This window comes from Panthera leo, chromosome A2 (assembly GCF_018350215.1).
Source record: "Panthera leo isolate Ple1 chromosome A2, P.leo_Ple1_pat1.1, whole genome shotgun sequence".
Taxonomy (NCBI): Eukaryota; Metazoa; Chordata; class Mammalia; order Carnivora; family Felidae; genus Panthera; species Panthera leo.
The window spans coordinates 100,606,203-100,623,263 of NC_056680.1; the positions used below are offsets into that span (position 1 = coordinate 100,606,203).

The 17,061-nt window shown below is 45.4% G+C and overlaps 1 protein-coding gene across 22 annotated transcripts in view; it reads right to left on the minus strand.

The window, feature by feature from the left end:
- Window positions 1-6,706: 6,706 nt before the first annotated feature.
- The window catches only part of ICA1 (islet cell autoantigen 1), a 148,724-nt gene continuing 138,369 nt past the window's right edge, over window positions 6,707-17,061 (minus strand). For 12 of the 22 annotated variants that reach the window (XM_042918687.1, XM_042918546.1, XM_042918635.1 and 9 more), the window contains 2 exons: window positions 9,178-9,267; window positions 6,707-6,983 (listed from right to left, as the gene is read on the minus strand). In XM_042918687.1, the coding sequence (XP_042774621.1) occupies window positions 6,859-6,983; window positions 9,178-9,267 (215 nt within the window). In that variant the 3' untranslated portion in view covers window positions 6,707-6,858. Of the gene's footprint in view, window positions 6,984-8,625; window positions 8,722-9,177; window positions 9,268-10,096; window positions 10,195-10,246; window positions 10,428-15,921; window positions 16,577-17,061 lie in introns of those variants that run through there. The other 10 variants (XR_006197102.1, XR_006197087.1, XM_042918575.1 and 7 more) reach the window with 6 other exon arrangements.

Below are 17,061 nucleotides of genomic sequence, written 5' to 3' on the forward strand. Positions count from 1 at the left end.
CAGCTGTATGCTGGTGACGCTTCATCAGCATAAGTCCCTGGGGGTTTGTGGAGCAGAGCTCCACTGACCCACATTAGAAACAGAGCATGAGTGAGGAAGGAAGAAAACTTCCTGGTTATAAGCCACTGAGATTTCTTGGTGATTGTTGCCAAAGCATAGCCTGGCCTGTCCTGACTTACTCACAGACAGATCTAGGAGACATCACAGGAGGACACCACTGTGAATAGAGTTGATCTTCTGTGGACCTTCCAGCTGATCAGACTTCCAACTCTGCAAACCTAATGAGTCTCTCTGCTTCCCTGGTTATTTTAAGGGCTCTCCTACCACATGGAAAGTACAACATCCCTTTGTGCAAGATCCAGATTCCAATTTCTTCTTTCTCTTCTTGAACAATCATATTTATTGAGGCTTAATTTACATATGTAAAATTCATCCTGTTTAGTGTAGGGTTCCGTGGGATTCGGGTAAGTGCATATGGTAGTGTAGCCACCAATACAATTTGTAGGAGAGCTCCAACCAGTATCCACCCCGGCCCACCTCCAATTTCCTTGTGCCTCTTTGGAGTCCAGCCCTCCCCCAACCACAGCCCTTGGCAACTACTGATCTAAGGCCCATCCTTTTAGGTTTGTTTTCCAAAATGGCATACAAATGGAACCACACAGTATGTAGCCTTTAAAGCAGAAAACCTTTTTATTTTGGAGTACTTACAGATTGACAGAAAAGTTGCAAAGATAGTACAAAGTTCCTCACCCAGCTTCTGCTAATGTTAACATCTTACATAGCTAGAGTATTTTGACATAGTAGTCAAAATTAGGAAATTAACATTAGCACGATACTATCAACGAAACTATAGACTTTTTTTTGGATTTCATCCATTTTCCCACTAATAGTCTTTTTCTGTTCCATGATCCCAAATGGCATTTGGTCGTCATGTCTCCTTAATTTCCTCCCATCTGTGGTGGTTTCTTGGTCTTGTTTTTCATGACCTTGACACTTTTGAGCTACACTGGTCAGGCATTTTGTAGAATGTCACTCAATTTGAGTTTGTTTGATGTTTTTCTTATGACTAGACCAGGTTATGAGTTTTGGAAAGAATACTACAGAGATGAAGTTCCCTGTCCATTGCATCATATCAGGGGTACATGATAGCAACATGAATCATCCTGTTGTATGGGTCAAGAGTTGCCTCCTGTTCACAGCTAAATAATATCTCACTGGATGCATGTACCACAGTTTTTCATTCTCCAGGAGAAGGATATTTAAGTTACTACTTTTTGAAGATTATGAGTAAAGCTGCTACTAACATTCACATAGAAGTTTTTGTGTGAACATGTATCTTTTCTTCTCTAGGGTGAATTCCTAAGCGTGGCATCGCCAGGTTGTATGGTAGGTAAGTGTGTATTTAACCTGATGTTAAACTGCCAAACTTTTCCAAACTGGTCCCACTCTGCTTTCCCCTCAACAGTGTGTAAGAGTTCTAGTTGCTCCGCATCCCAGTTTCTTGGGATGGTGGTCAGTGCTCTAGGTAATGGTTCATTTTAAAAATATCATTAAGTTTGACAAGTTTTGCAGCATGTCCTTTTTGACTGGCAGGAGAACCCACTTCATTTCTCCTGGTCTCCGCACAGAATTCTATCCAAGTTTATGGAAAAATCAGGGGCAACTTATTTATTAGACTTTCTAGTCCCTTCCTACCTAACACCTTCCTCCATTCCCGTGATACTTAGGAACAAATTAGTAAGTGATGGGAACAGAAGATGGGGCTTGGAGAGTCTCATGGAAGGTCATGGGGAGAGAGCAGCTTCCCACTCCTACTTCAGCATCCTATACCAAGCGAGTGAACTTCCGTGACATAGTGGCTCCCCTGTGTGCTGCAGTGTGCAAGTGCAGGGCTACATTTTGGGGGCATCAACTCAGTCCTCGTAATGACTCCATGAGGCAGGTGATGCTACTACAGAAGACGACGAAACAAGTGCAGAGGGTTTGTAGTTACAGCTGGCGAAGCCTCAACTTGGGAGGCTTGGCCACAGATTTCTCCAGCTTCAGAACCCAAACTCTTAACATCTGCCCTACACTACTGTCTGGAAGTGCATCTCCCAAAGATGTCAAATAATTGGCCAAAAAAAGGGGGGGGGGGAGAGACAGAGAGAAAAAGTTGGGAGGAGAGAAAAGATAGGGGTTCTTAAAGGAATTCTGTGTCTTTGAATTCCTTTCTTCAGCTCTAAGTTTCTAGCAAGCACCTTGAAGAAAAAGAAGCATTGGCCCAGCAGTTAGACAATGTGGGTTCTAATCCCGGTTTCTCACTAAATTATAGTTTTTCTTATATGTCCCTTGGTTTTCTCATCTGGATATCAGCAGGTTGGATGCAGAGAGCTCTGTGGTCCCTTCTGACTTCCTGGAAGTCAGCTATAGGAGAGCCACACATAGGCATCCTCACTGGGCTGCCTAGAACACCAAGCCTTCTAGTCCCAGGGCTGGCAGTGGCCTCAAAACGGACTTCTGGAAAACATTCCAGTTCTTTCAGCCACCTTGCTCCATACCCCCTGTGTCCTCAAGGTCATTCCGATGGAATCTGGAGTGGATCACCACCGCATTTTCCTGCCCAGGATCTATTCCCTATTCCTCTGGTATTAGCAGCACAGCCTTCCCTTGAGGAACCATCCTTTCTCCATCCCAGTCCTTAAGAGTCAGGTTCCAGGGACAGGCACATGAGAAGCTGGGGATATAGCCTATTTCCCATCCCCACCCACCTTGATCCCAGTGGCTGACTGGAGACTGGGCATAGGATCCAAAGCACGCTCAATTCCAAGACTTTGGCTGGAGATACTGGTGGCCATGTTTCCTCCTTATGAGAAGTCTGTTAGGATGAAGGAACACAGAGAGAATCAAAGCTGGGAGCTAAAGACAGGGGAATTGCCGAGAACACTACCTGACCTCTAGATCCAGCTGTGCCTGAAGCATGTGCCTGGACCTTTCAGTTACCTGAACAAATAAATCCACCCTCATTTTTTTTTGTTGTTGTTTAAATAAGTCTGAGATGAATTAGATTAGGGTTCAGTAATTATGTGGGGTTTTTTGGAGATTTCTGCTTTTCTCATCCATATATGCCCCTTTCTAGGAGTTCCAGAATCTTTGTTTTTTGTTTTGTTTTTTTTAATTTGAGGAGGAGGAGGAGGAGGAGGAGGAGGAGGAGGAGGAGAGTAGTAGTAAGTAGTCGTCGTCTCGTCTTTGTCAATTCCAAAAGCCCCATGAAAGACATGGGTTAATGCAGTGTTGGGAAACACACAGCACTGTTGCCACCACCCCTGCCCCATACTTATCACAAACATCACTCATTTATCAGAATTCTTCTCAGTGTAGAATTCTTGGCAGCCAATGCCAATCACTGGAGTTGGCTCCAAGATGAAGTCTATTTTCCAACAAAGCTGAAGAGAGCTGCATCACTGCACTGTGTGTGGTGCCAATCAGAGGACTAGAGATGGTCTGAATCAAAGGATTAACTGCCATGGCTTGTCTGGAGGACACCAGTTGATCACAAAGACAGATGCACTTTGACATACTGGGAAAATCAATAGTGCCAATTGTTAGCCGTGAGCCACTGCCAGGGTCGGCCCCTGAGGAAGCGTCTCTCTCGGCAGTGGTAGCTGAGAAAGGGAAGCATGGAGCTCAGCTGGCGGGCTCCTGGAGGTGAAGCATGGGCAGAAAGCATCTTGACCCAAATGGCCAGGCAGCCTCACACGGCCCCTCGGGGGCCTCAGCCCTGGCCCCACACCCAATGGAAACACCTGCCACAGCATGATGGTGAGCCCGTCTACATGCCCACTGGCAACTCACGCCTCCTGGGGATGCCAACTTTGAGCAGACCACGTTTTCTTGGGCATAAGCCTCCAACAAAAAGTTCTAAGTTGGTGCCTTTCTAATTCTGAAGCTGACGGATGCTTTTCTCACTCTCACACAGCTCAAAATCAACCTGACATTTCTAAAATTACATTTTGAAGGCAAGGAATCTATAAAGTGCACCAAAGCCCATGCCAGCTGGGAGAAAAAGAAAAGAGGAAAGAGAAATGTTTCTGGCTCCCTCCCTTACATTTGAATATTCTTTATATATTGGCTGGGGCAGCTCGAGAAGGGAAGGGGCACTTGCAGACCACCTAAAACTGCAGGAAAGTTTTCAAGGAGCAGGTGCTTTCTGAATTTCTCTGAGGGTTCCAGTGCAATTGTGGTTCAGACTGGCCTGGAGACAAGGAATGAAAATGAGGGAGAAGTGAGACAGGGCGTGAAGGGGGTGGGGCACCTTTGTCTTCTTCACACCAGAGACAGTCCTTCCACAGGCGGCTGGCGAGGGGCCTCGAGGTGGGCCCCCAAGGAAGCCCCCTGGCTGGGCGGCACACAGGCCGCTTAAAAGAGAATAAGCCAGCAGCTGCTTCTCCTTAAACTAGAGAGGTGGCCGAGGGGGCTTTGTGCGAGCCAGGATCAAAACACGCCTATCAAGAGGGATCAAGGGCCTGGCCAAGTGGATTGCAGATGGGAATGGGAATTGAATTTTTTTTTTTTTTTTTTTTAACAAAAATGTAAAGAAAATTCAGAGAGAAAATGCCTCCATGTGCAATTCTGTCCTTTCACTTGTAGCGAAGCCTGTTCAACTACCACAATCATCCTCTGCCCTTCACCCACAGATCAACTTTAAAATGCAACTAAAATGATCCATTCAACTGAGAAGAACCCCACACCCCTTCACCCCCACCCAGTACCCAGCAAGCTAGTTCCCTGAGCCTCCAGCCTGGATGGAGCAAGTCTACCCTCCTGCTTCTCTGCTTCGTCTCCTTACTGCGGTTGCTGTGGGGCTCTCACGGCTGCGAACACACGTGACCCAGGAGGAAACGAGTCCTTAATCTACGTTCCACACAGGGCAGCTCCACTCAGGAATCATTAATCCCGTGCTCACAAGGTGACTCCAGGGTGCTTATTACTAGGGAGACACAGAAGATTTGGGGAAACAGGAACCCCCTTCTCTGGGGTTGCAACACCTTGGGGCAGAGGGAGATGCCTACAAATAGGCCTCAGGGGCCAGGCAGAGCACCAAGGGTGTGCTTATCATGAAACGGGGGAAGGGCAGGCAGGAGATGAGGGGTGGTTCCTCCTAGGAAAACTGTGGGCTATGCTTGAAGGAAGTGCGATCTGAGGGGCGGGTAGGGGTGTGATGGCAGCCAGGGGTAAGGGGACAGGGGCATCCCAGGGGGAGTGTGCAGCAAATGCACAGGCCCAGCATGGAGAGGGAGGGCTTCTGGTGCAGCAAGCTTTTCTGTGTATGTGTGGGATGAGGCGGGGAGGCTGTGTGGAGCGGAGAGGGGAGAGCCTAGGGCTGTATCCCTGTATCCTCAAAGACCATGCATGCCAGGCTGAAAAGTCACCAAATGAGATTCTTACAAATGAGACTCTGTGGACAGTTTATGCCGGCCAAGACATGAGCAGAGCTGCTCCAGCCACAGAACACGCTGAGTCCCGGCCCCCTTTCGCCTTCAGGTCTCTTCTTGAGCAGTGGAGGAGGAGGAGGAGGAAGATGCCTTCCAGTCCCCCAGGGCCATCCTGCAGAGGACAGTGGCTACTGCTGGACCAGGTCCTTCCCTGAGGGCACACTGCAGAGCCAAGAAGCCACATTCCTGTGTTGGGGGAAGTGGCCAAAGGAGACCCTTCCAAAGCCAGAGACTGAGGCTACAAGAATGCAGCAGAGCCCAGCTGGGCAGAGAGGACCAATTCCAGGATAATCATCAACGCTACTCCTCTCAGGGCCACTGGCTCACTGACAGGGGTGTGTGGCCTCTCAGCATACCACAGGTGACACAGGGAGGGGAGGAGAGGTGCCAGCCCTGGGGACTCAACACCCGTGAAGTGTCTGAACCACTTACATGCCCACATGCAAAACTTGCTCCTATCTCTCCCCAAGCCAACAAAAGTCCATGCCTTCCTCTCCTGCACTGTATGTGGGATGCATGGGATCTCGTCAGTAGTTTCATGCAGTTGGGGCTCGTCTTTGTTCTCCTCATCTGTCCCTCTCCAGCCTCAATGTCCATGGTACCTCCCCACTGAGTCCCCACAACAGACTCTCTTAATGTGTTTTTGCATGTCAAATATCTCTGCCATTTAATTAAAAAAAAAAAAAACAGTTAATATCACAAAGGACTCCAGAAATACATGCTTTTGAATTCCAGCCACAGAGAAGACAAGAGGAGACACTGGCATCTGCAGATATGGCTGCTTTCCATAAGAAAGGTTCGTGCAGTGAGACCAGCCCAGCTCCTCAGCCCATGTGAGAACACACACCCCACCACACAAGGGCTGAGGGACAGTGTCTTTGGTTGGCTGGGGCTTCATCCAGAGCTCATTGGAAGGTGGCTTGGCAAGAAGGGGAAGTCTTCCTGCAGCCCCCTTACGAGGGCAACAAAGGCAGGGAGTACATGAGGAGGCATTTAAGCTTTGCTAGCCTCCCGCCGCCTCTTAGGCTACAGGACTCGTTACTGCAGCCTAACACAGAATAGGTTGATGATTTGAACTTGGATCTCACAGTAGCCCAGTGACACATCAGCAGCCATAATGTGGACGTCAGCAGGAGAGCGGCCAGCCGGAAAATTGCTCCTAGACAATCGTGTATTGTTAGATCCACATAGAGAATACATTCAAACCCTTTATACCAAATAAGAGTAAATAATTATACCAATATAAACAGGGCCTCTGACCCTTTCATTTTATTAAAATGGCACGTAAATATGAAAACAGCATACTGATCACTTCATACGTCTGCGTGTCCCCAGGTGTGTGGCCGAGGAGTGGCACGAGGGCTCCCTCCGAGAGGCTGCAGACTCATGCATTGAGCAATTCATGTTCTTTATCGGTTTTCCCAATAGCATCAGGATTTGACAGTGGGTCGAGGTCAGCAAAGAGGCTGAACCAGGCAGTCAGGTCTGAGGAGGCAGCCTTGGCAGGTTCTGGGGAGAGAACAGGCAACATGAATACACGTACCTTCCAAAGGCCCACCTCTGCCATGCTGCATACAGGTGGGTCCAGGCTCATCTGGAAAAGGGAGGATACTGCTCAGTCAGACGAATCCTATTACACTCTGTCTCTAAAACTAGCTAGGGGATTCCACATATCCCTGTTGGCTATCGCAGAAACATTTCTAAACCATGGCCTGAAGCTCAGTGAAGAACAAGCCCAGTGTCAATCCACACCTGCATCCCCATCCCAGCGGATGGCACGGCCCAACAAGTTGCCTAAAACTTCAGATGGTGCTGCTTCAACACAAGTAGGAAATATCACTGTGATTTCAGAAATCGAATGAATGGCTGAGGATGCATGGTGCCTTCCAGTGTCCACTGGAGGAATCTTTTTGAATCTGCTGGGTCAAGGGAAGTATGATGGTCACTCTTTTCAGGCTTTAGAGCATCAGGCTGAGAGGAGGGTTTCTCCTTTCTCAGGGTCACTGCCCTCATCCACCATCTCCTGTTAGAGGGAGGAGGCCTTTGACATGCCTCCCTTCCTCCCCCCTCACACCCCTCCCACTTCACCATCTATGGATGCTCCCTTCAGCTGTTCTTTAACTGAACCACCCGCCCTAACTTCCCGAATGCCACAATTACAGAGCCAAATTATTTTCCAGATGAGGAGAGTATTTTCAAAAGAGTGCCTCATGCAAGTGATTTCTACACAAGTTGGGGCCTCTTTATATAAATCATTCCACATGAGGACCGAAGTTCATTGGCTTGGACGACCCAGGCTTTTTTCCCCTTCCCCAACAGGTGGGAGTATCAAAAGCACGAAGAAAACGTCTGACAGTTATCCTTCTAGCTGAGAGCAACAAGGAATGTGCTTGCCATCTGGCTGGAAGAGTCTCAGAAAATACTGGTGGGACAGGCTGCTACAAGGTTATGCCAGAGGAACAGGACAGTGGTTATGGGCTTATCCTACAGCAACAAGGCCTTTGGTCTTTTCACGAAAATGGCACTGAAATGTTAAGATAAGGTGCCAATCATGGTATAGTTCTGATTCCTGTCTTTTGTTTTTCCCCATAATCTCTCATAGGTATATTACTTTATCATGAGATAATCAACACATCCATTACAGAGATAAAATGACTACAAGCAATGCTCACTGGCAAGAGGCAAGTTATTGTGTAACATTAATTGATCTCCATGTACAATCAACCTGCAGAACACTTGGCTTAGTTTGATACGATAAACTGAGACCCAAGAGATCTCAATATAGGTTGGTTGGGGAGTGGAGTGGGGAATAATTTTTAAAAAGGGAGTAACCAACTCAACGTTTAGTCATGTAGGAGTCCACACAGCAAACTGTATGGGGCAAGACTGATTTAAAGAGGATTAGCCATCTCGATTCTTGATAGGGAATATCAAGATCTCTTAAAGAGATCTCCAGCAAAAATACACTACATCACTACATCCACTTCCTCTTTTCCTCCTAACCTCCCAAAGCTGTAGGGCGGCCTCAGAGGGTAGCTGTGGCCTTGCTAGGAGGAGTCAGGTGACTGTACTTTGGTGCAGCCCTCACCTTCCCTAGACCTCTACTGCCAGAGTTTGGGAAACCAGGTGCAACTGTTTGCACAATACCTACAAGAACATCCTGGGAATGCTTCTGGATGATAAAGACACTCCCTGCAACTTCCTGTGGTTAACACGGAAAGTGGCTGATGACCAAAGGGAGAGACAGCTGCAAATACAGAGATCTTCAGTCAAGCACAGGTTCTCTTTGGGGACCTGTCTCAGAAAAGAACAGTCCCACAAGCTTGAAAGGCCCTCCTCTGACAGCTAAGTAAACCTGGCTCTTTGTTAGGTGGAGGCAATGGTAGTTTCAGTAAAAGACAGCAAACTTCACTGGCCTTTCCTACCTTGCTGGAACCATTCAATCTTGGTCAGCACACAATCACATGGGGAGAGGTTATTTGGTTCCTCCTCCTTTGGTTTAATAAGGGGAATTATTAGTTGGGACACTGGGCCAGAATAAAAGAACATAATTCCTAGGATCATGTAAAACTCTCCACCCTTGTAGCCCATGCTTTGTACCCTAGGTGCTCAAATAAAATTAGTAAAGAAAAGACAGAAAATAGTGTTAGGCTAGTTGAAAGGAAGGCAATTGTCATTTCCAGGGAATAAAACACTATATTACCTTTCATTGCAGGGCTGTTGTCATTTGGACTGCTTGCCTGTGGTGCTGGCCATGGAGTAGGAGGAGGATTGACATTGTTCTCTGACCAGCCTAATGTTCAAAACCAGAGGTTGTTAGGTCGAGGGAAGAACAGGCACACACTGCCCTACCAGGCACTGGGCACACACACGGTCTCACCCATAGTGGCCTCCAAAGAAAGGGAAAAGGGTGACAAGACCCTTCTGCCATGTTCTTCATACCTGGGGTATATTTTATGGGACAGTACATATATATATATATATATATATATATATATATATATATATATATATATAATTATACCTAATTCATAAGTATGGAAAATTAGGGAAAAAATTGGATTTTGGAAAAAAAAAATTGTGAAATTGTTAACGTTGAAACTTTTTTTTTTTTTTTTTTTTTTAGCTCTATGCCCATTTTTCTTCTCAAGTAACATCATTTCATGGTCACACCAAAGATTATCCATAGCATTCCAAGGAAATCAAGTGCCTTGTTTTTCTGTCATAAATGGAGAAAGCTTAAAAAAAAAAAAAGTGAACAATAGTAAATATAGTGATACAACTAATAAACTGTGGGTCTTCTCCACTTCATTATGATCCAGCTGATTTATTTTGTATCCAGCTAATCTGAGAAGTTTTAGTTAATACAGATAAATAAATGGTAGTCTAGTCCAAGTTTATGAGGGGAAAGAAAGCCCCCTCCCCCAATTTGCTGCCATGTCCTTACAATGGCACTTGGCTTGTGTAACCCAACATTCTGTAATGCCCCCTGTGCTCTTCCTGCTTCTAATGTAAACTTAACATCCGGCAGTCCTGCTTGGGGAGAGGCACACCTAGTTTCCCTAGATGTTTTGGCATGGCTAGATGTTTTGGCATGGCTCACATTTAATTTAGAACTTTACCATATACTCCTTTGCACATCTGCTTTAATTCTTGGTATGTTTAAGTCCTGTCTTCTTAGTGAGAGAAGAAATTCCTTCTTCAATGTGCTCCAAAATACCTAATGCAGCATAGGAAGGTGTTTGTGGACTAAGTCCATTCTTGATTCTCACCATGAAACACAGACCATCAGATGATGTATCACTGTCGGGTCCATCATTGTTAAAATTGTATCCTTTTACTGGGATGCTCTGCTTACAGTGTTTTCTCTGGAAAAGGTTTTGTCTCCTATAAGGCCCTCATAAGACAACATGTTTGGATGGCACAGTTCAGCTGGGGCAGTGAAACCAATTTCTGGAGCAAGAAAAGTCAATGAGTATATGCCACAAAAATGATAGCATTTAATGCTGCTCATTTCCCCTGCCACTAGTCTAAGATGTGTAATAGGAGATGTATTAGCAACTCTTACTCTGTTTATTAGTTTGCAATTTTGTGTCACCTCCTAGAGTTGTGAGCCTCTTGGAGATAGGACCATGTATTAATCATCTTTACATCCTGTACTGTGCTGCCTGGCACACAATGGCTGTTGAATTAGGATAAACTTTTAGGGAATAGTCTTAAACCATAAGAAGTACACTTATAAAGCATTATTTTAAGATACAGCAAAGCAATGCTTGGCATAGTAGATGCTATAATACTCACTGGCTGAATTATTTCATTTTAGACAAGTGACATACAGACTTCTCCGAGAAGACTAACCAATGACAAATAAAACAGGAGGCCTTTGACCTATTTATTGGTTCTAAAACAATGCAAACATATAGAGGGTTTTTAAAAGTATTATTATTCATTGGAAAGGTACTTGAATATGTAGTTAACATAATTCATAAGCCATCAAAAGCACCAGATTTTGAGGGAGCTTTCTAGGATAACGGAAATGTTCTAACACTGGACTATAGTGTTAATTGCACAATATAAATTTACCAGAAATCCTTGAACCATTCTTTTACAATGGCTGGTTTTTATGGTATGTAAATTACAGTTCAAAAAAAGCAGTTTTAAGAAATGACCAGTATTCAGTGTAATCCAGGAGTAACACAACCTCCCTAGTTCCTAGATAACTGGCCCATGAGCATTCCTTTTAAACGCAAATCACATAAAACAGTGGCAAATGTGGAAAGTTAAAATCGTGATTCCATAAGTATGCCAAATAAAGCTGAAAGAGGTAGAATGTAACTGGGTGACTTTTACCCTTTTCCCCTACAATCCTCTCCCCAACACCAAATGTACTCAAGACCCACCTGTGCTCAGCAGAGCCCACGGACCCTTCCCCGCACCCCCAGCAAGGCTGGCCTTAACCTCTTGAGAGTAGTGGTTCTCAAAGTGTGGTGCCCACACCAGCAGCATGGGTATCACCTGTAAGCTGGCTAGAAATGCAAGTTCCCAGGGCCAACCCTGACCCAGTGAATCAGAATCCCTAGGGGTAAAGCCCAGGAAACTGTTTTAACAACTCCCCAGTGATTATAAGTGCAAGTTTGGGAAGCACTGTTATAGGCGGTCTCCAAGGAGGCTGCACAAGGGTCACTATCTCCATCAGGATCAGGTCATCTTGGTTGAGGCCAGAGCCAGACAAAGGCAGAGGCTCTCCTAGGAAACAGAAGGGTCTGTCTCAGAACCCTACTTCCTCAGGTCCTGCAGCTTTAAGCTCTTCAGTTCTGTCAAGCTCTCTGAGTTCAAGGAGATCCACACATTCAGAGAAAACCTGAACCGACCCAGAGCAAAGCCAAATCAGAGGTACAGAAGTCAACCCTCCCTGGTTTCTATATGCTATTCAATACAGTGGGAACTCAATGAGATAATTTTTCGCATTTCAAAAATATGCACAACAGTCATTTTTTTTAAATGGCTGCAGAGAACACTCAAAAAGCGAGGCAGGTTGGAAGCATTGTATTTTTTAGAGTATAAAATGGAACACATTCCTAAAGGAGGCAGAAATAAATCTACATGTCAAAACCGAGCTCCCCTCACTTTATGTAATGGGCATGTTCCTGAAAAGTTATAAATAAATAAAATGTCTGTATATCAAATCATATTTTAAAAGTACCAGAAATATAAATCATTTTTCAAGCCTATTGGATTATAATGGCATATTCCTTTATAAAGACAATACATGTCTGTTAATTGGATTCATTTGTAACTGTGGGTTTTGGAATATTGCTCACCTAAACACTCATGATCATACAGGCAACATCTAGAATCTATGGATTTGGGGGCTTCTCTGGAGCAGAGGAAACGAAGGACGATGAGTCTGATGACATCCCCTCATTGGAGTCTAAGATGATGGGGACAACATACCTCAGAGTTTTCACAAAGACACAGGCTGTCTCTATTCTCTTGTCCCACAGTGTGGAGCAGAAGCAACAGCCAGTCTGCCAAGTCATATTGTTCCCTCAGAACAGCTATTAAGCAGAAGTCTAACGCACTTATGTGCATGAGGGGGAGAAAATAGTATGGCTGGGACACTGGCTAAAACAGAAAGAAAAGAAAATATAAACTCAGCTGCAATGTCACCCTCACTCATATCACTTTGGGAATTATTTAGGGGAGGGGTGCAATGAGGGTAATTATGGATGGAATGCCAAGCCAGATTTCAAATGTCTTGGCTTCTGTCAGGAAAAAAAAAATGCTATTTAAAGAGAACTTCGTGTAGCTAATATTCCTGTAATTGCCATCAACTCTTCTCTAGTTGGTGTTAGCTGGCTGAGGCGTTTTTAACATGAAGGTGTGGCTAGAAAGATGTCTCCCCATCTCAGAGTAATTGTGTCAGGAGAGGGTGGTGAAGGGTGGGGGCCGCAGAGCAAGAGCTGAGAGCTCTGTGAGCAAAATGATTATCCTAGCTCACAGTTCCTTTGATATGTCAACTGTGCTACCCATTTGCAGGAAACACATATAAAATTTTATTGGAGCAATCCTGCCCCCTTTACTTACATAAGGGAAAATATAAATCAGCCAGAAATAACACTGGCCAGCTAGAGCAGCAAGTGAAGCCAAAATAACACCATCCAGAGGAGCACTTTACCATGAATGTAATTTCACTAGCTGGGAGAGCAAAAGCCCAGGCTGGGTTGATGATCATAGCGTGGGGGGGCTCTGGGGTGGGGTTGGCAGGGAAAGGGAAAGTGGGAACACCACAGCCATGGTGGCCAAGCACCACCCAGCCATCCATATTTCCCATACTGAGCCCCAGTTTCCATCTCTGCAAAGGGTGGGTAAAAATTCCTGCCTCATAGGTGGTTGTTGTTGAATAAGATAGGATCTTGTAGGTGAAACGAGAGAGTAGAGAGGCTAGAGAGCAGGCCATCAATAAATCTAAGCCGAAACTGAATTTTAGTCCAGTTCAGCAAGCACGAGGAACAACCCCTGAGATTAGCTGAGGGTTGTTTTCTTTTAATCTAGTGATTCAATGTCTGCTGCTCTCTCCCTCCCTTCTTGTCATCCCTCCATCCACCCAGTCTTTTTTGAACATCTACTGTATTCCAGGCACTCAGCCATGTTCTGGAAATATGATGGTGAGCAACACAAACATGGGCCCTGCCCATGACAACCAAAAGCAAGAGACAGAAAATTAGACCAATCTTAAAATGACGTGAGAGAATGGGAATGAGTGAGTATACCGGGTACAAAGGGAATGGAGGCAGAAACATCTAACCTGGACTGCTGGGAGGAAGAGGAAGTCAGGGAAGGCTCCGTGTATGAAATGACATTGAAGCTGAGAACCAGAAGGATGAGAACTTAACTAGGGAAAGCAAGCATCATGGGTGTGTAGGTGGGTGACGTGCTCTAAGGAGGAGCGAGAATGCGTACCAGAGCCCAGTGGTGGGTAGAGCCAGGCTCACTCAAGTTCGATATGGCTGGAGTCCAGCTTACTGACATAATACATGTTTCTCCAGCAAAACAATGTTGTTAAGTCATGCTAAGTAAAGGTGTGGGGAGTGTAGGCAGCAGTGGGACTGGGGTCAGGTCCTAAAGGACCTTGTAAGCCAATCTGAGGAGTTGAGAAATTATATAAATGATGGATATAAAACTCCAACAACTTGGCAAGTCACAAGACCTATGTGGGAATCCCTGATTTCCTCATATACTAAATGGGGGTGGAATAGATGGTCATCAAGGCCCCTTCCATGGATTAAAGGAGGCACTTAAATTCTGCACATATCCAAGACCTACAGATGCTCCTCAACAAGCTGCTTCTTTGATGGAACAAAAATTCCACTGGCTTGTGTTGAAAGTACCACTGCATTAAACTCTAACTGCACGCCACAGTCTTCTCCTTCATATCCTTTGAGCCCCAGAAATACGTTATCTGGAACCAGGCTAAGCCAGGAATGGCAAGAGGCGAGCTCAGTTTGAGGAAAGGTGAATTTGAGATAATGCAAAGCCTGGCATTACATTAGCCTTAAATAGAAACCCACCCAGATGGCAATAGCACCTAGGCATGGTATAAAACAAAAGAATATCCAGAAGGAACACAGGGCTGTACATTTGTGAGAATGTGGAACAAAACTCCTAACTTTGGTTTGCAGAATCCTAAATCACAAGATGTCCTGGTGCATTTATTTTGAGCAGATGGTAGTCTTTTCAGTATCGGTGTCTATTTCTAAATTAAATTTGGGATATTGGTGGAGAATGGAGAAGAATGTCAAATGAGGCTTATCAGCCTCACCTCATCTCTACCTTGGGCAACCCCCTCTGGCTAGCTCTCCTTCTATTCACTTTAAGAGGCCTTAGGAAGGCACTATTTTCTCCTCCCTGTATGACACAGGAAATTCCAGCCCCTATTATGCTGGTAACTTCAGAAACTCTTAGAAATCCTACATAAAATTAACTCCTCTTTCAAATGTTCAGCCCAACTTAATCCTAAATGTAAGTTGCTTTGTTTGGCTCTCCCAGACCTTGAAGTTGAGGTGGGGAGCAGAGGAAAATGCAATTGTTATCTTACTAAATCCCCCTTCCTTTCTGCTCCCCAGAGCACAGGGGAATGGATGAGGAAAGAGGACAAAGAAAGGAGGGAGGGAGGCAGAGGAAGATGGGGAGATAAGGAGGGGAGAAGACAGAAGAGGTGAAGGAGAAGGGAGGAGGGGAGAGTGAGAGGGAAATGCAGCCTGTGGAAGAGCAGAGTTTGCTGCCTCCCAAGCCTGGAGCATTCCCGAAGTTCTCATGACACTCTGACCCTGAGGCTGCAGCCCCACCTGGACCTCACAGAGAACCAGGACAGCGGTGGTTGAGACTGAGCAGGAATGCGCTTCAGGGAAGATGTGGGTGGCTGCTAGCACAGGAGAAGATTCTATAGACAATCTCGATTTCAAATATTCTATTCTGGAACATCATCTGATTTTTGTGGTTGACAGGGACCCTGCCTCCCCACATGCACATTCCTCCTTCATGGCAACCACCTGTCCTTGGTCTGTGTGTGTGTCCAGGACACCCAGGGCCAGGCTAATCATATTATAATTCCTGCTCCTCTGGAAGCATCCACGGAGAGGCCTGAAGGAACCCACTGAGGAGTCACATTTGCCATCAAAGACTTGGTACAGAGAGCCAGCCAGAAGGGAAAGGTGAAAGGCACAGACTCTGGAGGCAGATGGCTCAGGTTCACTCTCTCTCTCCTATCAGATGTATGATCTCAGGCAAATTACGTAGCTGCTCTGTTCCTCAGTTTCCTGGGCTCTATGATGGAGATGATGATAGTACCTGACTAGGAAGGGTGTGGTGAGGATTAGGTTACGTCAACTCTCTACCACTGCTTCTTTCACTAAGCCAACATGCCAATGGGCCTTTGTACTCCATGTTGTGTTTGACTTTTCAGTTGTTTATTTAATTTGGGTTTTGAGATGATCTGGATAATCAGGGGAAGCAGTTCCAATACGAGGTGTCAGAAGTTTAACAGTTACTTAGATGCTTTTGCAGTTCATGTATATAGATGCATTTTCTAGACGATGGATGTAATAAAAAAAAATCTACAGCTAATATTCATCTTTTCCTCTTTTTTAGGGTGAAAGTCCTCATAAAAGCATAGACTGTGGTTGCAACTGGATTACATGATCAATCATCAAAGCAGGGGGGCTGTTCTTTATTTGTACCACATCTGTTTTGAAGGTTCCTTGAATTCAGGCAGCACCAGTGGTGGAATTCTGGGAGTACCTGCTGGGAGTCCATAGGTGTGAGAGAGGCTGAATGAGCTTCCTCTTTCAAACACTTAGGTTCCACTTTTTTTTTTTTTTCTGTCACTTTAAGTTCCGTAGACATTCAATTGATGGCTGTTGGCATGCAAAGGCAACAGGATAACTCAGAGGTTACAAAACAACTCCTTTAACATTGGTCTTCATAGAACACCAGCAGAGAAAAGGAAACTTTTAGCAGCCAGGATGATCCCTTTAAATGGTAAATCAGATCATACCCATTGTTGGTCCAAGATGCTATGATGGTTCCCAATTTCACTTGGGCTAAAAAAAAAAAGGCCCAGGTTGTTCCAAAGGCTAGGACGCCCTGTGTGGCCTAGCTTCTGCCTCCCTGCCTCACTTAGACCACAGTGCTCTTCCTGCCGACCCTTGGGCATGCCAGGGGTGTCCTCCCTTGGGCAATGGCACATGGGTTCCCTCTGTCTGCATCTCCACATGGCCGATTGTCTCATCTCCTGCAAATCTGCTCAGATCTCATCTTAATGAGAATCCTATTTAGTTCTGCAGCCTGACCTACCCTGCTCTCCACCTAACAGTCTCTATCCCCTGGTTCTAGCTTTCCTTTTCCTCATCATACCAATCACTTTCTAACCCACTATGTGATTTTTCTTTATTATGTTTATTGTTCATTACCTCTTCTTCATTAGAATGTTGTTAGTTCCAGGAAGGCAGAAGCCTTGTCTGTTATGTTTTCATATGAATCCCCAGTGCCTGGCACCCAGAAGGACCCAACCAATCTCTGTTGAATG